At 32.8% G+C, this 21,966-nt stretch overlaps 2 protein-coding genes and 1 pseudogene across 3 annotated transcripts; 2 read left to right on the top strand and 1 right to left on the bottom strand.

Moving 5' to 3' along the window:
- Positions 1-705: 705 nt before the first annotated feature.
- Positions 706-5,252, bottom strand: LOC123206823 (phosphatidylinositol transfer protein 1-like). 2 transcript variants are annotated; one of them, XM_044624079.1, is made up of 11 exons: positions 5,012-5,252; positions 4,767-4,818; positions 4,528-4,676; positions 3,487-3,578; positions 3,373-3,380; positions 3,202-3,273; positions 2,859-3,026; positions 2,616-2,711; positions 1,498-1,620; positions 1,133-1,229; positions 706-963 (listed from the first exon to the last, which is right to left on the bottom strand). In XM_044624079.1, the coding sequence occupies exons 2-11, from the start codon at positions 4,785-4,787 to the stop codon at positions 947-949; spliced, it is 843 nt and encodes a 280-aa protein (XP_044480014.1). In that variant the 5' UTR covers positions 4,788-4,818; positions 5,012-5,252; the 3' UTR covers positions 706-946. The 2 variants fall into 2 exon arrangements, with proteins under 2 accessions (XP_044480014.1, XP_044480013.1); XM_044624078.1 differs by having other exon boundaries at positions 4,767-4,797.
- Positions 5,253-8,178: 2,926 nt separating this feature from the next.
- LOC123206826 lies at positions 8,179-13,954 on the top strand (annotated as a pseudogene).
- A 6,493-nt stretch (positions 13,955-20,447) lies between these two features.
- Positions 20,448-21,966, top strand: LOC123206840 (LOB domain-containing protein 1-like). Its single transcript, XM_044624098.1, has 2 exons — positions 20,448-20,772; positions 21,329-21,966. The coding sequence occupies exons 1-2, from the start codon at positions 20,521-20,523 to the stop codon at positions 21,674-21,676; spliced, it is 600 nt and encodes a 199-aa protein (XP_044480033.1). The 5' UTR covers positions 20,448-20,520; the 3' UTR covers positions 21,677-21,966.

Raw genomic sequence — 21,966 nt, 5'->3', positions numbered from 1 at the left:
TATTCAGAAAAGGAATAAATATATATATATGTGTGTTAAAGACAAAAGGAATGAAGAATGGTTTGCTTAAAATAAATTAGGATAAGTGAAATGAAAAAATGTACTATGCTTTTAATGTTGAAAGTATATTACAGGAAAATCCACCCTAATAAGAGGTTGCTGTAAATGAATTTTGAATTCGTAAAATTATCAAGATTTTTGCATCGAAGTAATTGATCTTTCATTCATAAAATCTCTCTATATAAAAGATTCTAACTGATAAAACTATATTATATAGGTTTCAAATCAGTCTTAATTGATATATAGTAAAATATTAGATCTCTCATTAATGGTCTACATTAGTTTTGTCTATACACATTATAATATACTTATATTTATATAACATATTTATAAATTATTATTAGAGTATTCAGTTATTTGATTTTATTTAAACCAAAATTATAATTAATATTTACTTGCGTCACAAAAATTTCTATCATCTTGCTCCCGTGAATTCTGGAAAATGTGAGGATTGAGGAAGAAGACAACTCCAGTTAATATTCTATCGAATTCCGAGAAGATTTACAGTTAAATATTTGATGCAGTCATGGTTGCAAGTTTGAACGTCATGTGCACACATTGCCGAAACTGACACAACACGCAAACGAACATGAACAGCATCCATATAGTCAAATCTAATATAAGATAGCATGATTCATTCACGAGTAATGCAAATAAAGAATCAGATTAAGAAATGGTCATGCAGAGCTGCACAACATAACGCCAAATTGTGCACATAAAGTTGCACAAATTGGTCAAGTCAAGAAGAATAATTAGTCATTTATTTTGGGAGTTGGAGTTTGTGTTCAAGTGCTGTCTAATATGCCATGCGTCCAAGAAATTCTTGCTGAGTTGGTTATACCCGGAACCACAACAGGGATCACAGAATTTTCCGCTGAAAAATGATTTACAGTCCTCTGGTGTCTGTTACAAGAATAATAAATATCTATCACAATGAATTTCAGTTTGCTATTTATCAATCTTGCAAAATTTAATGCCACCATATGAATTTTCCGGAGAATTGTGCACATATGAGTCGAGTCGAGTCCAACCAGTGACAGTGAATGTAAAGATAGTCCAGTTCAGAACTAACCAGTGATCTCTTGGCTCTTGCTATAAATTTCTTCATCACAGGAAAATCTTTGCTCAAAATCTTCTGGAGTTGTTTTCGAAGTCGTTTTGCCAATTCTCTTTTTCAAAGAAGAAGATACAAATCAGTGTAAATTGATTATGTGGAAGGTTGTAAAGACAGAGAACTCTAAGAGGCTCTGAAAACATTGTGCAATTGATTTTAAACACTCTGCTTATAGTTTTGATGCTATTAACTACAGAATCTTAGAAATGAAAGTTCCCATTAAAACAAACAAGTTTATTTAGAATAAATGGGCATTGCTCATTATTTACTATGACAAAATTGTAATGTGAAAGTTAATAATAGAGGGTTTGGAACTATCTTACCTGATTTAATGAGGAATCACTTTGTCTTTCAAGTTGACGTATTTGTGGCATTGTCATGCCAAACCATTCATCGATCCAGCCAAAACAATTCCGATGACTTTCTAGAAAAAGGGCCCTTTCACCCTGTCAAAAAATAAAAAATAGATGAGGAACTAACTTTTGTAAAATTTTCAAGCACATATACCAATAGGAGAGTAGCCATTCAACGTAATTTTAAAACATAAAAAGGCACATCAAAGCATTTAAACATGTTCTGCAATTACAATTTCTGTATGAGTTACGACAAGAGAATATATGAAAGCAAGATTACTGTAATTCAGTACAGAAATGAGTTTGGGCGATCATTTTCCTTCCAGTTACTCATTCCTCTTCTATTTTTTACTCTCCTTGCCTTCTCTTGAATTTTATTATGGAGTCATACGGCTTTATTCAGGCAATGGTAATATAAATTCTCAAACCGCATAGGAATGTCACCATTTCCATAAGGAATCGTGTATATAGCTTTTAAAATAAACACTGGATTTCTTACACTCGCACACATGCATCAGCCTCCAGTAACAAAAGGTGGTAGGGAGCACTAGAAAGGACATTTGTAGAAACAGGAAGGTAGTGGACTATCAATATGCCACGGACTGGCATAATGCTGTTATGCTCCTGGGAAGAAGAACAATATTGGCAAGAACTTCTTTTATAGCAATATTAATTCAAACTCTATCTTGCCGCCAGGACACTCAAATGACAAGAAGACTAAGCAATAATTTCCTTCAATATCTATTCAATGGGCCATACTTCCTAAACGCACCATTAGAGGTAAAAAAGGATTAATAGCATCGTCATTTCCTCTTCTAGCAATCATTAATGTCTTCAGGTTGGCATTGTTCGCATGTTAAAAAATGAGTATTAAACATCATATGCTCGACTAACAAGCAGTAAATTCAGTTGTAAGAATTCTCAGACTTGTAAAATCAATGATGTCAAAGTCTAAAATGTTTCATTCCTAGGTCAGAAATATGATATCTGTTAGGGTACACAGGCAGAAGCATTGTGCAAATGTTTAAATAAGCAATCTGTACTAGAAGTGCAAAATTGAAAAAATGCATGAGTCCAAGAGATATTACCGCCAACAAAGCTTGTTCAAGTCGATAACCAAATCCCCAGTATGGTGCATCTATAGTCACCAATTTATATGCTGTCATAACAGGATTGCACCTATCCTGCAAATGTTAAGATCATTTCATAAACAACAACGGCATACAAGAGGTAAAACACATTAAATGAAAGGAAATGGTGTTCCCAAAGTAATAGTATCTGTGTTTACATACAAACATGAAATTACTGTCCCTGGTGAGAAATAAACAAACCTGCCAGCCCTCCAAAAGTGGACCACGTCCGGTTCTCTTTGATTTAAATGTAGAGAAGTCTGTACTATTACTTCCAATAGCATAACTCCAATAATCCCTTGCAGTTGAAGCTATGTCAAGAACTTCTACTTGTCTGGCAGCCAGTTGTTCCTCACTTAAGTTATGCACCTGTTTGTCAGCTTCACAGTTAAGACGCGCCACAAACTTAAAAGAAAGAGAGAACAGAACGTGTGCAACTTCTCAATATTAATGAACAATTCTATTACATCAATAATATCTCAACAGAAGTATAGATTTCAGTGAAACTTGGTCCAAAGCAACATTAAATTTATAAGAAACTTACATTTTCTGATTGCCCACTATCAGATTTATGAATGGTTTCAATGGTGAGACTGAACTTGGTAAAATATGGACACTGCAGAAATAAAAAACCAGTGAACATGCAGTTGACTGAAGTATGAGACAATTACATCAATCAGCTAGAAAGACTGTTACTAAATGACTAAATTATTACCTTGATAACTGTGGTACATGGTGTCCCATTGTAGACAACATAAAAAGACATGTCAAAACAATTTCTAGAAGAAACATATGAATAAGAAGAAAAAGCGGCACTAGAATATAATACCTGTTTTACATCTTGGGTATGCATTCCAGGCTTCTTCTTGCATGACAAGAGCATCTGTTGGTGCAAAAGTTGTAAGCCAAGCAGGTGCTTTGCTGCAAAAAGAAGTTAAAAAAATAAATGATTATAGGCCTAAATTTTAAAAATTCTGTCCAGAAGGTAAACAATGGTTCATCTCACTAAAGATAAAGAAAAACTAAAAGGTTAAATGGCCCCCAAGATATTAGGGAAAGCAATGATATGTGATTAAATGAAGAAAAAGAAACAGCGGTTGAAAGAAGCATTCCACAACACAAAATAAGATTGGGTCATTGCTACCATGGTCCATAATATTTTCAGAGAGCTGACTGACCATGCACATTCAAGAGATCTTTTTATCATATTGTAATCATCCAATTGTATAAAATAACTAAATTTTTTTCCTCCAAACTTATACAATTCAAAATATGAATAAATGGTCCAATCACATGTCTCCGGAACGCAGCAATGCATAAAGCCTCATACTCACATATCAATGACCTGCCAGTGACTAAGAACTGGCATATAATAAGAAAACAACAAAATGAAAGATAAACATCGGTGCATTAGAATTTAGCTTTGACTTCAAATCATTCAAGTACTAGTTAGCCTGACTAATTATTACCCTTCACTTACAAATGACACAAACAATCAGCTCTTGTCCTGCAATCATTTTTATTTTTTTAATCCTAAATACACAACCCTTCTTAATTCTTTACAGAAGAGAAGATTCTCATCAGCCATGTTAACCTTAAAGCTAAATTCAACCCAAATTACATCAATTCAAATATATCAGGCATAGTATAATCTTTTAACTTCATGGAAGATCAATATAAAACCTTTATAAATAAAGCGTCAAATAGCTTATATTAATTTCACAATGCAGTGTTCAGCGTCAATTCGGCCAATTAAGAACACATACAAAGTCCTGTCAATACATTTCAAAATTTCTCAGCAGTCGGCTACAGAAAACGGTTCAAATTTATACATAAAGAAACTGATTATCAGACTAACTTAGGGCATTACCTTTGTAACTGATAAACTTTAGATGTGAATTGACCTCTTCCATATAGATCATTTTCAAAAGGCCTGTTCTCCAAGACTTCAACGCCTTCATCACCATTTGAATTTTGCTGCTGCATCTTCATGACCATGTACGCCTGAGCTATCTGATACTGAAAACAAAAGTACACAATCCAAAACTCTGTTCATATAAACAAAATATCTAGAAACACAGTATTTTAATTCCAATACACTTCCTTTACCTCTTCTAACGACACGGGCATTACAATTCGACTTCACAAACAAATCCCACACCGAAAAGTTACCAGTTAAGGAGACATACAGAGTCAAAGAGAAGACTAAAAATAAACACGAAAAAGGACAAGAAAAAAAATCAGTTAGAGATATACAGATATTAAAAGCCCAACGCAGAACTGAAAGTAAAAGAATAATAAATTTAAACTTGAAGATAATCTATGAATCCAAAGAAAATAAACAAGGAGGATACAATTCCATAATTTGAACCATTTTCCCAGAAAATTCCTGAGCTGTGCAGAGGCAAGAAACTAATTGGAGTTGCGAGATGAAACCGAGGCAAAGTAAGAGCACAACGTAAATACAGAGAGATGAGACGCAATGCGACAGACTAAAGTTTGCCAGATGGAGAAACCAGGACAGCGCATTTTAGCGTAGCTTTCATGCTATGACAAGACGTCAACGAAACGACGCATAGGAAGACGTTTTAGATTACACGGTTAAGGGAAGCCTTTGTTCCATTGTCGACGTTGGGTCGCTTGACTTTTCTACAAGAAGGACGTGGACTATTCCAATTTGGATACTTTACGATAGAAACGATGCCGTACAAGCGTAACGTAACGCGTTAGATTGCCGACAATGCCGATTTGGACGGCCCTCAAACTTTTTTTGTCAGTGCCAATAAATGCATAAAAGGGACCGTATATTATTATATATTTAAATAATTTTTTAATTAATAACAAAATTATATGCATTTATTTTTAAATTATTAAAAATATTATTTATATTTATAATTAGTTAAATTTAGATATCAACAAAAATATATTTTCATATAATTAATTAATTTTAAATTAATAATTAATTATATAATAATATATTATTAGTAATATTTAAATTGATATTCATTATACACATAATTAGATATCTATGATCAAAATCATTATAACCAATTGATTGCAAATTGGTGAGAATCCCCCATAAATAAATCAAATTTTTAGTCCATTCCATTGTCTGTCAATTTCAAAAATCCAGTCAAAATTTTTGTCAACTTTTCTAACCCAAAAAAAGAAAAAATCTAAAAACAACCAATCACATTAACTCTTCAAACTTTAAAAAGTGAGTTTCCCGTCCTTTTCCTTTGTCTCTCAATCGTATTCTTTTACTATTACACTTTGTCGTTGTCGTTACTCTTTGTTAACATCGTTGGGCATGTTGTTCAAGTTTTTAATAAGTTTTTGACGTAAAAATAATAAAAAAAAGTGAGCTTTTTCACATTTTATTGTAATCATAATACATTTGCATGCTAAATGGTGTGTTAACGTGAAATATTTTGGTTTTATCTTCGAGTGTTTGTGTTTTGGGTTTCAAAATAAAAGTTACAATTTTTATGATTATTTAGACGATTAAGTTGTTGGTATACAATATAACTCATTATTGATCAAATTCACAGAGTGACAACCCAATAAACAATACGCTATAGAAACAACAATAACTAATAACTTAACATACGAGTAAACATCTCTCATCTAAAGAAAATAACCGATCAATTTATATTTCTTTATCTTATGTCAATATGGGAAAGTCTTAACTTCCTAGCATAATAGGACACAATCATTATTAGATATTCACATAATAGAATAGGGAGTTAATTTTTGAATTTAAATTTGAACTATAAGGATACAACTTTTATTATATAAATACAAAGGATTGCTTAAAAAAAAGAGAGAGAAAAATAGAAATAAAATAGTATGATCATACATACTAAGTCACATTATATAGGCAAATAGGCTCTATCGAATACTTTCTCAAAGTTAATAATATAACTGTTGACATAGATTTTCAAACAACAGCTCAAACCACGTTAAAAATCTCTTTTGTTTACAAGTTGCACACTCTCTCAATCATTTTCATCATAGTGGATAAGATAATTATATCACTAATTATAATCATCGTTATCATAGCCTAACTTGGGTAAAACTAAGAAATGCGTATATTAGTTGATGATAAGAAATTGCAACAACTATGAATTTATTTAGAATTTAACAAGTTTGAAGTGTATGGATTTGAATAAGTTTTGGGTAGATTAAACCAATTTTTTACCTATACACAATACTTTATAACGAGAAAGTTAGTGATATATATCAAATATAGGGATTTTATAGTGATTTGCCATGTAATACTATAAACTTGTATATATAAAATATCATATGAACTCACGTAAAGAGATAAATTTGATAAAATTCAATAATACAAGTATTATTAATTAGAGGTATACTTGTCTATAATATAATTTTCCGTTTTGTTAATGGGCGAAACTACTCAATGATACATTCATTATCAATTGTAACAAAAACTTTCATTTCAAAATAAACCACCAAACATTTGTTTATCTAATCGTTACCCATTCGATTACACAAACTAATTTTCCCAAGGTTTATTGAGACAAATACTATTTCAACTATTATAATAGTCATAAGTAAAACTAATGCTAACTTAATATGAAAGAAAACTTTATTGGATGTAATACCTTTTCTAAATTCAACCATTTTTTAGCAAACTCGACGATCCCTCTTACAGTAGTGAAATTGGCATTGATTTTAATATGCTTATAATAGTTTTAAGTCAATTATCGAATAATCAAACATCATATTCAAAAAATTCAAAATGATAAAACTTTGCAAATTTAAGTATTCTATTTTTGTTAAATGTAACAAATTACTTGAATAAAAAGATGTCATGCACCAAAACAACCAGGCGAATTGTATGAATCATCTTTTTAAGTGTGTGTTTCGATGAAATATTGAATGAGAAATCGGACTGAAGAAGGAAATAGGTTGTTGCAGTTGTGGGACAAGGTTGGGTTTGGGCTATATTACTAGAAATTTTTTGGTCTACCTTCAAATGGGCTAGTTTTGCCTAAGTTCGTAAGATTTCACACCATTAGCATTAGGCCGAGGGCTATTCCCACCCGGCTATGTTTTTTTTTTTCAAATTCTCTCTTATTAAAAAAACGATTTCAAAGGTAAAATCATTATTTTATCTGTAATATTAAAAATAAACTTAAATTTGATTTTTTTTTTCTAAACCCTAAAAACTAATAATTTTCCTCAACCCAAGTTTTTAAAAATAATATTTTCTCCCTCAAGGTTTCCAAACTTTTAGATTGAATTTTTTGGTAGCAACCGACAATCTCTAGGTGACGTCTCTTCTTCCATGATATCTCTTCTTTTCGACCATACGACGTCTCCCCCTCCTCCGTGTTATCATTGACAAAGATGACATGTCTTCATTGTCAATGAAGACGTCGTCTTTGTCTCTGAACGAAGACAATTTGTCTTTGTCAAGGACGAAGACGAGTCGTCTTCTTATCAATGAAGATGCATCGTGTTTGTCGATGACGACACCACATGGCGTCGGAAGATGTACGATTGGAAGGATGAACCGTCGGAGATGGAGAGTAGGTGCTTAGAGGTCGTTGATTGTCGTCGAAAAAATTGGATCTGAAAATTTGGAAACCCTAGGAGGAAAATGCAGTTTTTAAAAACTTAGTTTGGGAAAAAATTATTAGTTTTTAGGGTTTGAGGGGAAAAATATTATAATTAACGGACTCAATTAATTTTAACAGTTATGAGTGGATAAATGACATTTTCAAAGTTAAAGAGGGAGAATTTAAAAAAAAAAAAAACATACTTTGGGTGGGAAATAGTCCTTTGGCCTTAGCATTATATAAAACATTAAACTTTGCAAAATTTTACACAACCCCAATTTCTAAGTTTTTTACATTTACCCACCAAAATTTTACATTAACTCTTAATAGTTCTAAATTCTTATGGTTAGCCTCCAATACGAAGTTTAGTGTGCGTACATGCTAAACTTTTGGAAATATCTAAAACTTGTGAAAACCTCATAATCTTGCTCTCTTTTTATAAGCCATTAACTTAAAGATGAAAAAAAGAGTAAATATCAATCCTGCTTAGATTCAACAATCTTCTTTGTTTGAATTCTTGTTGTTTGTATGAATAAAAAAAATCAATTAGAATTGAAAAATTTAAGGATTTTTGTTGCAAGTTTAGAGGTGGCCATATAATTTTTGAATGCAATAAGACTATATACATATTAAGATAAAAATAATATATTATTCTATAATTAATTAATTTTTAATTAAATAAAAAATAACACTTAATTTATAATATAAAAATAAGGGTCTGGGACACAAGCCCCATCAATCCAAAACCCTAATCCAAGTGACTACAAGACAAAAAATTCTCCGTCGTCAGCAATCAATTAAAAGCAAGCTGACAAAGAACCTCCCTCTCGGATTCTCAAAAACCTATTTCTTCCCTCCCAGCTATTAACACCTTTCACTCATCCTTTCAGCTGTAGCCTGTAGGATTCTAGCCCTCACATTTCTTTGTTTGTGTAGGTGAAGACATATAACTAAGAAACAAGAATAAGCCATTGCTTGAATCACTGTGAAAGTCTCTCTTCAGCCTCATTTTTTTTCACGGAAATCTTCCTTTCCTTTATCCAGACACAACAATTTCCAGCTATTCTTCTACCCAAACAACAAAACAACTGCCAGAAACAAGAAACTTTCTTCTTCTTTAACCCTCCGCTCATGGCCACTTCAGTTCAGCTGCTAATCCAACTCAAAGTCACATATTCGAGCCAGTTCTGCGGACTCCAACAACAGAGCGGTGGCTGATGCTCCAAAGCTCGGGAAGAGAACTGATATTAAGAAAATTTTAACCCTTGGTGCTGGTCCCATCGTGATTGGGCAAGCGTGTGAGTTCGACTACTCCGGCACGCAAGCGTGCAAGGCGTTGAAGGAGGAAGGATACGATGTCGTTTTGATAAATTCAAACCCGGCAACTATCATGACTGATCCCGGTTTGGCTGACCGGACCTACATTACTCCGATGACTCTGGAGTTGGTTGAAAAAGTTCAAGAAAAGGACCGCCCCGACGCCCTGTTGCCTACCATGGGCGGCCAGACCGCGGTAAACCTCGCTGTGGCTTTGGCTGAGAGCGGCGGTCTTGATAAATACGGCATCGAATTGATCGGGGCGAAACTCGACGCTATTAAAAAAGCTGAAGACAGAGATTTGTTCAAGAAAGCAATGAAGAACACTGGCGTGGTAGCACGCTGGATGAATGTATTGCAATTGCCAATAATACTGCCGAATTTCCATTGATTATTCGCCTGGCTTTCACTTTGGGTGGTACAGGAGTTGGAATTGCTTATAATAAAGAGGAATTTGAGTCTATATGTAAGGCTGGGATAGCTGCAAGTTTAACCTCACAGGTAGAGAAATCGTTTTTGGGGTGGAAAGAATATGAGCTTGAAGTGATGCGTGATTTGGCTGACAATGTTGTTATTATATGTTCTATAGAAAATATTGATCCTGTGGGTGTGCACACTGGGGATTCAGTTACGGTGGCACCAGCTGAAACTCTTACGGATAAGGAGTACCAGAGGCTACGAGATTATTCGATAGCTATCATTAGGGAGATTGAAGTGGAGTGTGGGGGTTCAAATGTACAGTTTGCAGTTAATCCTGTTGATGGAGAGGTTATGGTTATTGAGATGAACCCGAGGGTGTCAAGGTCTTCTGCATTGGCTTCTAAAGCTACTAGATTTCCTATAGCAAAAATGGCTACTAAGTTGTCAGTTGGATACTCGTTGGATCAGATTCCCGATGATATTACAAAGAAAACGCCTGCAAGCTTTGAACCTTCTATTGATTACGTGGTGACTAAGATAAGAAAATGTTGCCCTGATTTGGCTGATAATTATTATCATTCTGTTACTGTTTACCGATAAAAGATTAGCCTAATTATGAAATTACACAATGTTTTTGGTGGTAAGTTCAAAACAATTTTTCTTGGTTTTATAATCATTGGAAATTATATATGGCTATAAAATGGAAAGGCATTACTCAAGCATTCACAGAATTTGTATAGAGGAATTTTCCTCATTTGAAGTTAATTGAATACACTTGTATCTTTCCATGTAAAACCACTGTTTTTTTTTTTTTTTTCTCAATTTGTTGAATCTAAGTGTCATTCTTGAATCTTATTCTATATTTAAGTGTACATTTGGAGCCATGTATAATTCTGATGTGGCTGAAATAGCTATGCGTTAGTATGTTATACTTCTGTTGGCCATACTGTGATAAACATTAATGTTTATCATCAATCCTTGTATTTGACTCTTGGAAATATCAATTAATTATTGAGATTGTCTATCCAAATCTTGCAGATCCCTCGCTTTGCTTTTGAGAAATTCCCTGGTTCTCAGCCATTACTGACAACCCAGATGAAATCTGTAGGAGAAGCCATGGCCTTTGGCCGCACATTCCAGGAATCCTTCCTTGGAGTGTGGCTACTCTGGCTAGGGTTGTGCTCAGCTGAAGGATCTTGACTGGGACTGGGACCAACTGAAATAAAGCCTTTGATTGCCTAACCCTGATCACATTCATGCCATATATGCTGCAATGAAGAAGGGAATGGAAGTAGATGAGATTCATGAGCTAAGCTACATTGACAAATGGTTCCTCACGCAGCTGAAAGAGCTGATAGATGTGGAGCAATATCTTCTGTCTCAAAACTTGTCTCATCTTACAAAGGATAATTTTTACGAAGTTAAACGAAGAGGTTTCAGTGACAAGCAGATTGCTTTTGCAACTAATGCATCTGAAAAAGAAGTTCAGGCAAAGCGGCTCTCTTTGGGAGTTACACCAACATACAAGCATGTAGATACTTGTGCTGCAGTGTTTGAGGCTAATGCTCCTTGTATGTACTCATCCTATGATTTTGTGTGCAAATCAGCCCCTAGGCAAAGGAAGAAGGTTCTGGTTTTAGTGGGAGGACCAAATTGATTTGGTCAGGGAATTGAATTTGACTACTGCTGTTGCAATACGTCTTTCTCCCTTCAGGTTGGTGTGCTTTCTATTTACTACCTTTCTTTTTAAATTCTTTTTCAATAATTAAATTTAAAAAAGAAGAAAAAAATTATCCATGCTTGTTTTAAAACCTGGAAGAATTATTGTATCGTAATTGCTTCCCTAATAGATTTTTATCTTTGAGAGCTTGTGAATTGGTTTAACTTCTATATAGTCCAAAATGTTCAGCAATCTGGATATCTCTGCCAGTTATGTACCTTTACAATATAGTGTTTGTTTTCAAGTGCTCATCTACCTAGTAAGAATGTGTAATGCATCTTAAATGAACATGATTATAGCATTTCCTACTTATATAGTAGGAATCAACCTTATTAAATCCCCTGAAGAAGAAATTATAGATTATATGGATGTGATCATTTCCTAAATTTAATTTTAATTGTTCCAAGGCTGCAATCAGAGAGATTTCTATTAACTCAACATCACATCCTGTTTAAATTGAATGATGTATTTTTAAAACCAGTCTAACACATGATATTTGATATTAGTAGAGAATATATCTTAAAACCTGCTTCTATTTGGCATTGTTGCTGTCACATTTTTATTTTTGACTGTGACATTTCCTGCTCCATTATTAAATATCTTTTATTTTTTAACCCCTTTGCAGGATGCAGGATATGAGACAATCATGATGAATTAAAATACTGAGACAGTATCCACGGATTATGGTACTAGTGATCATCTCTACTTTGAACCCCTAACGGTTCAAGATGTTCTTAACATTATTTATTTAGAAAGGCCAGATGTCATTATTGTGCAGTTTGGAGGTCAAACACCCCTGAAGCTGGCTCTGCCCCATCCAGCAGTACTTGGATGAAAGCAGGCCTAAATCTGCCAGTGGGGCTGCGTATGTATGCATTTGGGGTACATCACTAGACTCCATAGATGGGGCCGAGTATAGAGAGAAATTCAATGAAATCCTTAATGAATTAAGAATTGAACAGCCAAAAGGAGGCATCACCAAGAGTGAAGCTTATGCTCTTGCTACAGCGACTGGCATTGATTACCCAGTTGTTGTCTGGCCTTTATATGTGCTTGATGGCCATGCAATGGAGATTGTATATACTGATGACAAGCTGGTTACTTGGAAAATGCTGTTAAGGTAGACCCAAGTCGTCCTGTATTGATTGACAAGTATTTATCTGATGCTATTGAGATTGATGTAGATGCACTTGCTGATTCACATGGTAACGTGGTGATTGGTGTGATAATGGAGCACATTGAGCAGGCTGGGGTCCATTCTGGTGACTCAGTTGCATGATTCCAACTAAAAGTAGTTCATCTTCTTGCTTGGACACTATAAGGACATGGACTATAAAATCAGCAAAAAGGTTAAATGTGTGTGGACTCATGACTTGTCAGTATGCCATTACAACATCTGGGGATGTTTACTTGCTTGAGGCAAATCCTCGTGCTTCCCGGACTGCCCAATTTGTGTCCAAAGCTATTGGCCACCCATTAGCAAAATATGCTGCCCTTGTTATGTCTGGGAAGTCTCTTCATGACCTAGGTTTCACAAAGGAGGTGATCCTAAAATATGTGTCTGTTAAGGAGGCTGTACTGGCATTTGAGAAGTTTCCAGGCTGTGATGTTTTGTTAGGGCCAGAGATGAGAAGCACTGGTGAAGTAATGGGCATTGATTCTTGTTATGCTGTTACATTTGGTAAGGCTCAAATTGGAATTGTGTTCATCAGCTTGATTGACTTGACAAAGCCCCACTTAAGAAAATTGCAAGGTAGGATTCAAGATTGTTTCAACTTTTGGGATGGCACACTTCCTTGAATTAAACGGTATTGCAGTGGAACGAGTGCTGAAGATGCATGAGGGATGGCCACATGCTGGGGATATGGTTGCTATTAGGCAAATACAGATAATGGTGATCACAAGCTCTGGTGATGCACTTGATCAGATAGATAGCATAAACCTGAGGAGGATGGCTCTTGCTTACAAAGTTCCTATAATAACAATGGTTTGTGGAGCTTTGGCTAATGCAGAGCCAATGAAAGACTTGAAGTCTAATGCTATCAAGATGACTGCTCTTCAGGATTTCTTCAATGTCAAGGTAACAGAAGGGATTAGTAAAAACTTGCAGTTAGCCTCTTCTTGCATTTGACTTGAGTAGGCATTTCTGGTGAGCATTTGTATTATTTTCTTCATTTACTGTCTTTTTAATCTGTTTGTCCAACACATCTTAACCTATTTATTCTTTTATCAATATTTAGCTTTGTTGTCTATCCCGCCTATTTATGTGAGCTGATGAAATCTAATTGTAATTTGGGGAATTTTGAGTGTCAAGGAATGTGCTGCCATATTCAAAGTATGATAATGGTGCTACTGCCATCCGTGGAAATTCTGTTTTGTAACAGGATTTAAGCTGAGGAACTTAGTTCAAAGAAGCAAATAATTGTTTTACAATCTCTGTGAAGCATTTTAGGTTATATGTTATCAGATATTAGTTTCAAGGTAAAACTGCATTAGTTAGAAATAAGGCATTATCATTATTTTTTGAAGTAAAAATGAGATTTTGTTGCCCAGACTTTGGTGTTGCTTATTAGTTGGCCTCTCCTTGGCTTAAGTAATATATAGTTTAATGAACTAAGGTGAAGGCCGAATTGCTTGAATGAAAATTCAATCACATGAATAATAATTACAAAATTATGCAAAGTACACAGACTTGTTCCACTATAAAAGGTCTAACTTAACATGTAAATCATTTTAAATCCAAAGTGGTGTGAAGCTGAACCTAACTCCAACTTGGGAAGCAAGACTTTTTTTATTGTGACACAAGTTAGTCATCAAAATCATTGACCTTGTGCTATCACAATGTTATAATTAAAGATAAGTCGTTATTCTGATTAAATTATAACCAATTATTATGACTTCTCTTCAGTAGCTTTGAAGCATATTAGCTTAGTAGCTAGCAGTCTTCCGTTTCTATGTACCAACCTTTGAGCCCAATTTATACATGGATCAAAAGGGCATCTGGAACCTAAGAGGTGATTCAACTATTTAGAGGCGTCTTCAAATAGTAAAATTAAATTAAATCCTTCAAAAATTATGGTTTGGTTTGAAAAATTTTTAAACTATTTTTTTAGATTGATTTAAAAAGGTTCTCACCTTACATCAAACCGAATTGTGCAAAACATTTGCTTCCACAGATACTTTCCTTGTGTGTTTCGATTAGTAGTAAAGATTCTAACAAATCCTAACTCTATCAGTACGTGCAATACGGACTGACAGGATGACGACCATACTGCCCTTGAGGAATTCCATTTTCATACACATAAACGTGTGGTGGGTTCAAATTTCCACTCATCAGAATAATATTTTCATTCACCTCCGAATTCATGCTTAGCTGTATAGATTTTCAGAAGAATGGTATAAGTGGGAAATTGATTGGATTCTGGAATCAAACATGTTTTCTGCTAAAACCGCGTGGGCCTCTGTTTCTGCAGAAAATTAAAAATATGCAAATTTTCAATGCTAGAAGCTAGAAATAGCATGCCAACTCGCTATATGTTGTAATCCTTATCATTGCATTTTGCTTCTAAATTCTTAAACAATCTAGCTTAGCTTCCACTGAGCTTTTAGTCAACTGGGATTCTTCTGCTTACTTCGCATTTATTTGGTTTACAACTTAGTTTATATCATGTGGGTGGCGTTTGAAAATTCTTGGTCTATTTTCAAGAATTTTGGTCTCAGTCTCTGTCATAAACTTGATTAATATTAATATTAATATTAATGGGACGGTTTCTTTGCCTTAACGAGGAAGGCAACTTGATCATCATCCATATTGGTGGGCAGCAGCAGCAGCAGCATTCAGTGCTTTTGTTAATGCGATGGCAAGGAAGATTGACTGGCGACTGGAGGCTCAAAGTTAGAAAGTACCGATGCCGTATAAACTATGTACTCTTAACTACAAAGCTGATTATGATTTCTTAATTAAGTTGGACCATTGATTAACTGGCAACTAGAAATTTTGAATTTGACTGCATTTTTGTTTCACTGCCAAATTCCCTGCACTTGCCAATTCATTTCATTTCATCTTAATTTCACTCAGGCACTATCAGAATGCTGACCTCTGTATTACTGACATAAGCATAGCCAAATTCTATTGTAGAATTGATGATAAAGGAATTTCCATTCATATAATTACAAATTATGACACTTCTAACAAATTTAATACGGGAGATATATTAAGTTTGTCAATATACGTTTTGAATTATAAAATTTAAAAATAAAATCATACTAAATTATGTGTTTGAAATAGATAATGTTATGATAATAAATTAAATAAACCTTAACGAGGATGTTAAGTCTTGTAACCTGACTATTAGACTAGAGATGTTACATAAATTATCTGTAAAATCAAATTGAATATTCATTACTCAAAACATTATCGCTTAAACCTCTCTTTTGACCAATATGACTTGATTGGCAGCAGCCCACAAAATTGTCACATTTGGACGCCAAACGAAGCTCCAATTCTGTTTACATTTTAAAGAAATTATTGATATGAAAATGATAAAGGGGTAACCCATAAAGGCTTCTGTTTATTACTTTATTATTATTATTATTTTTTTTTTTCAGAAAAAGGTCCACACGCATAGGACCATAGTGGGGTTAGGGGTGGAGATTGAAATAAATAAAACTGAAGAATTTTTCAAGTCCAACTACTTCCACCGCAAAGTTAGAGTTCAGATTTTTCCAACACTTGGAAAATTTGCTCACTTAGAGATTATTTTAAATTCACAATCAAACAAAGAACGACAAAGACAAATCCATTTGCTTGTTTCTCTCCTGGTCTATAATTAATTTAAATATTTAAATATTCATGACTAATAATGTGATTAAAGAAGTGAAATCATGTTTAAATGAAGGTTAATTAGTAATTAACAAAAAAGACTTTTCTTATCAAATTTGGTGCCATGCGGAGTACGAAGGCAGCGGCTCTTGACCCACCCTTTGAGCAGAAAAGGTTCCAATGGGCGGGGACATGGGCTAGGGGTGGCTGCGACGTCGTTCTCACGGGGTGGGCAGGTTATTTAGGTGGTCGTTAAGGGACCAGAAAGTATTGTCCTAGTAGTGGTGGCAGTGGCTAAAGTGATCCGACAATACGTGGCATTTTTGCAGCGGGTGATGAAATAGGTGGTTAAGTGTGGGTCATCGTCTCTTCCCCCACATTGCTGAATCAAACTTCTTCAAATTTAAATCACTTTCCTACCCAAAGTTTGATTAACTACGCCCCTATCTTATAAGTTTGAAGAAGTCATTTTCAACCCCATTTGTAAAATTTGTTAAAATTTTTTGTTAACCTTTTTATAAAATTGTTAAAAAGACAAATAAAACCTTTGAACTAAATAATACTGTTTCTAAATTTTTATTCAATAATTTTTATGTTCGTAATTTATATTAATTTTGATTAAAAATAAAAAATTTATATATAAAAGTACAAATAAGAGTGTTAGTGATGTATAATAATATGTTTAAAGGTAAACTATAATTTAAAAAGAAATATTAAATATATTAATCAAATTTTAAGTGGTTTTGAAAATTTATAAAAAAACAATTATGATTTTTTAAACTTTTTAAAATTTTAATATACCTCTTAGAAATTAAAAATTATAATTATATTTTCAAACAAACTAAATAAAACATAACAAATTAGAGGTGTAAATATCATATCACACACTATTAACCTTATAAATATTTTCAAAATATATAAGATATAAAAAATATATTTACACCTCCTAAAATTGTTTAAAGTTTAGTTCAAAAAAATGTTATTGTAATATAATAAACCTAGAAAATACCATGATAATTAATTATAATTTTAGGATAATATTGAAATAAAATAACATAAACGTTATGCTAAGGAAAAATAGTTTTTTTTTTTTAAATTTATTTAAGAGTAATATTATAGATATTCGTTTTAGGTATACAAATATATATATATTATTATATGATTAGATGTTATTTTATTTTTAATTTAAAATTATTAAATTATATAATAATATATATAAATATGTATATTTTTATGTAAAAAATAAGTATATATAATTTTACTTTTATTTAGAGGGTGGGAAGCAATTTTATCAAACCTTGGGTGGGAAATAGTTATATGGTCGCACCTTTTATTTGGCCACAGCTTTTGAAAAAGCTACTTTTACTATGAAAAAGCGCTTTCACTTGAGACAGTTTCTGCACAAATACTTTGGACATAGAGTAATCTTACGTGAGTGATTTTTGTATATAATTTTAAATAAAAATAAAAATATATTATTATATAATTAGATAAATAAAAAATAAAAATAAAATAACACATAATTATATTATAATATATTATTATGTGTGTGTAAAATTATATATAAAAATTATATTTATAGTTTTATTATTTGATAAAATTAGTTAACTAAGTAAAATTTAGATTAATAAAACTATATGTATAATTTTTATATATAATTTTATATAAAAATAATAATATATTATTATATAATTAAATATTATTTTATTTATTATTTTTAATTATATAACCATGATATGTTATTATTTATTATACACATAACGCGTTTTACAGAGTAAAATAATCAACGGTAGCAGCAAGTCTTATCCACACCCAAACACAATCTGATTGCGAGAGTTTGAGATAAGAAGATGTAAATACATTTCCAAGCATGTGCTGCTTATTCCAGTTTGACTTTTCTGTTAAATGGTTGAAATTGCACTCTGACTTGAGTCCAACAAAGTTGGGGAGAGAGAGAGAGAGAGAGAGAGTAGTAAAAATAATTTAAGATTTCTCATTTGAAAATAGTTCCCTTGAAGAAAGTTAGGCAACCCACAAAGAATTTTTCCATCAAAAACAAAATTTACATTGAATGTTTTTACAATGCAACCTTAATATTTCTCTTATCGACATTGTCAAGAGGAAGAAAATTATTGTTAGGACTAAGTTTCCCCCTCAAATATGTTTGTGTTGTACATTAAACTTTCATTTGGTCAAACTTATAGAAATCATAGTTAAAAAAATACGATTAATCTAGATATGACAACAACATGCATAGCTAATTATATTAACTACTTATATATTATTAGTCACGAGAGATTAATTTGATAATATTTACCCTATCCTATGATTTGATGTGACAAACTTGATATGCAATCATTATAGACTGTATTCTATCTTTATTTTTGATATATATGAGATAATGATAACAACATCATTATCTTCCATTTTTAAGTGTACACTAAGATTTATGCATATCTTTTATGTAATTTTGATGTAATTTAACTTTTTTTTGGTCCTGTAAATAAAAGATGAATATGTCAACTTGTGATGTGTAGATGATAACTTAGGCCAAATAGGTACAATTTCCCAATGTGTAGAATATTACTCATATCATATAAAATATATCTCACTCCAAGAATATGCCAACCCTCGACATGTTGAGTGAGCGTAAAATATACTGATACACATGGTGATATTTTATCTTAATGTTTTTATATTAAATTTGTCAAACCATGTTAATACATTGTTGGATTCAATTTATTAAACTTAAATGGTATTGTATTTTTTATAATGGGGGTGAAATCTAGTAGAGCCAAGATAAATAGTGCTTGCTTTGAGTTTGGTTCAATACCATAAAGGAAGAGTTTGAACTCAAGCTTATTGGGCTATTGAATACTTGGTTCAAGCTTGAGATAAGACTGATTGATTCGAACTTGGTTTAAAAACTACATTTATGAGTCAAATTGTGAACTTATTATATTAACTAACAATAAACTCGATTTTAATTCAAGAGTTGAACCTGAATAACTCAAAACTTAAGCTTGATTTGATTTTAATTAATTGAGCTAAGTCTGGCTTGACACAAGACAAGTTATGAGTAAAGTGGCTTAGTTCGATTTACTCTCCTAGATAGAGTATACCAACATTATATCATATATCTTAATTATTGCAAGATTCTAATGAATAATTCTTTTGATGATTAAGTATGAACTTAGATAATTATTTTATAATATATTAAGAATAAGGAGCAATACAATTTATACCCATTTTAAGTACGTAAATAGATACATATTTATATATCATCATATAATTGAGTGTTACTTTATCCTTTATTCAAAATTATCTAATTATATGATAATATACATAAATATATACTTATTTATATATTTAAAGTAGATATACATACTGTTATTAAAAGACAAAATACTTATTTTTTGAAGAGTAATACTATATATATTCAATTTAAGTATATAAATAGGTATATACTTATTTATATTATCACATGATTGAATATTATTTTATTTTTATTTTAAAATTATTCAATCATATGATAATATGATTAAATAAATATATATATATATATATATTTATTTATTTATTTATTTATATACTTAAAATAGATACAGATAATTTGGATGTTTTTCTAAACTTATGTCTATTATTTTATTCTTCAGTTTGATCAAATCTTATTCAACACTAATAACAGAAAATGTATATATAACGCCAAAAGAAATACAAAAATAGAAGAGTTTTATCAAAATAAATCCAAACAAGCAGAACCTAACGGAACTAAAGAAAGTAGTGAACGCACCAGCAGCCACGCAACTTAACCTTAAAAAATTTCAACTCTTCTTGATGACGAAAATTTTCATCCTTCTGACGTTCTCTTTTTCTCTCTTTTCTCTATATATACTTCTGCCTTTACCTCTTCAAACACCACCCACCTCTTTCTCTCTCTCTCTTTTTCCCTTCCTTTTCCCTCACTATATCTTATCTTAATTAAATAAAAAAAGCATGGAGGCCATTGACAGTGCAACAAATTCAAGTGCTGGTTCATCTTCTCCTCCATCATCTTCACCTTCTTCTTCTCCTCCTGCTCAAAATAACCCACCTGTAGTTCTTACCCCTTGTGCTGCATGCAAAATTCTTAGACGAAGATGTGCTGATAAATGTGTCTTAGCACCTTATTTTCCCCCTACTGAACCCACAAAGTTTACCATTGCTCACCGAGTCTTTGGCGCCAGCAATATCATCAAGTTTCTGCAGGTACCTCAGCAAGTATTGCTTTCTGTTCTCAAGTTTTGACTAGTTCAATATGTTATTAGTTATTCTTTCTTATCACAAACTAACTTTTTTCGTTTTAAAAAATTAAACAAGTGTCGTTGTCTTTTATCTAATCGTTGAAAAACTATATGGGGGAGTCTTAAATTAAAGCAAAAATCTATGAAAACCCAAGTGCCCAACTGATGAAAAATGAAAGGTCAAGTTGATTCTGAAGAGACTAGCGAGCACTAACATGTTAGATAAACGTGGGGTCGAGTTGTATAGCACTTACTGATCAAGTGGGCTACAAGACTGTGTTGAATTTTTAAATTTTTATCAGAATTATCATCCAAGAACTGGATAAGTGTATATGGGATGTGAAATGAGAGAAGTGCCGTGGGTCGCTGGCTAATTAAGCAAAAGAAAAAGACAACTTTAAATGTACAGGTGTTTCAAAGAGGTTAACTTGTTCACACAGTGGAAACACATCGCTTGTTTTTCAGTCAAGTTTAACTTTTTCAGTCAGATTCCTTAATGCGACTTTCTTGGTAATTTTTAGGAGCTTCCTGAGTCTCAAAGGGCGGACGCCGTGAGCAGCATGGTTTACGAAGCGAGTGCTAGAATTCGGGATCCCGTTTACGGCTGCGCGGGGGCGATTTGTCAGCTGCAAAAACAAGTTAACGAGCTGCAGGCACAATTAGCGAAAGCACAAGCAGAACTTGTCAACATGCAATGTCAACAAACGAATCTTGTAGCTTTGCTCTGCATGGAAATGGCGAAATCTGAACCACAACCCAATTCCCCACAGTCAGTCGACAATTTCATCACCAGCCCAGAAAGCTCTCAGGCCAATCCATTCTTCCTCGACGACAACTTGGGAGCACTGTGGGACCCTCTCTGGACATAAACCGTTATTATTATCATTAGTTATATATTTAGATTGTTAATCCTTCCAAGAAGATTCTCCTAACTCAATGGAGAAGGAGATCAAGTCGAAACAAAGTAGCTAGCTAGTATATTAATAAACTTGACTTAATGGAGGAAAACATCATTGTAAGATAGGCATCTAATGTTATAGGTCTTTTCCCTCCAAGAAAATCTGCAGGATTTGGAGGGAAAGAGGTTTCTATTTTTAATTATAAAGTCCATTTCTTCTGAGCTTAATTATTATTGAAATCTGAAACTACTTTTTGGTCA

This window comes from Mangifera indica, unplaced genomic scaffold, assembly GCF_011075055.1.
Source record: "Mangifera indica cultivar Alphonso unplaced genomic scaffold, CATAS_Mindica_2.1 Un_0051, whole genome shotgun sequence".
NCBI classification, from domain to species: Eukaryota; Viridiplantae; Streptophyta; class Magnoliopsida; order Sapindales; family Anacardiaceae; genus Mangifera; species Mangifera indica.
Note: the sequence above shows the minus strand (reverse complement) of the source record. Positions and strands in the feature narration are given on the sequence as shown.

Excerpts from the sequence above, each read along its gene's own strand:
- LOC123206823 (XM_044624078.1), bottom strand. The coding sequence starts at position 5,031 with ATGGTTCAAATTATGGAATT. Across the intron at positions 4,798-5,011 it reads ATGGTTCAAATTATGGAATT|TCGAATTGTAATGCCCGTGT; the intron begins GTATCCTCCTTG and ends TTGTTTGTGAAG. Across the intron at positions 1,230-1,497 it reads GTGATTCCTCATTAAATCAG|AGAATTGGCAAAACGACTTC; the intron begins GTAAGATAGTTC and ends TCTTTGAAAAAG.
- LOC123206840 (XM_044624098.1), top strand. The coding sequence starts at position 20,521 with ATGGAGGCCATTGACAGTGCAACAAATTCAAGTGCTGGTTCATCTTCT. Across the intron at positions 20,773-21,328 it reads ATATCATCAAGTTTCTGCAG|GAGCTTCCTGAGTCTCAAAG; the intron begins GTACCTCAGCAA and ends GGTAATTTTTAG.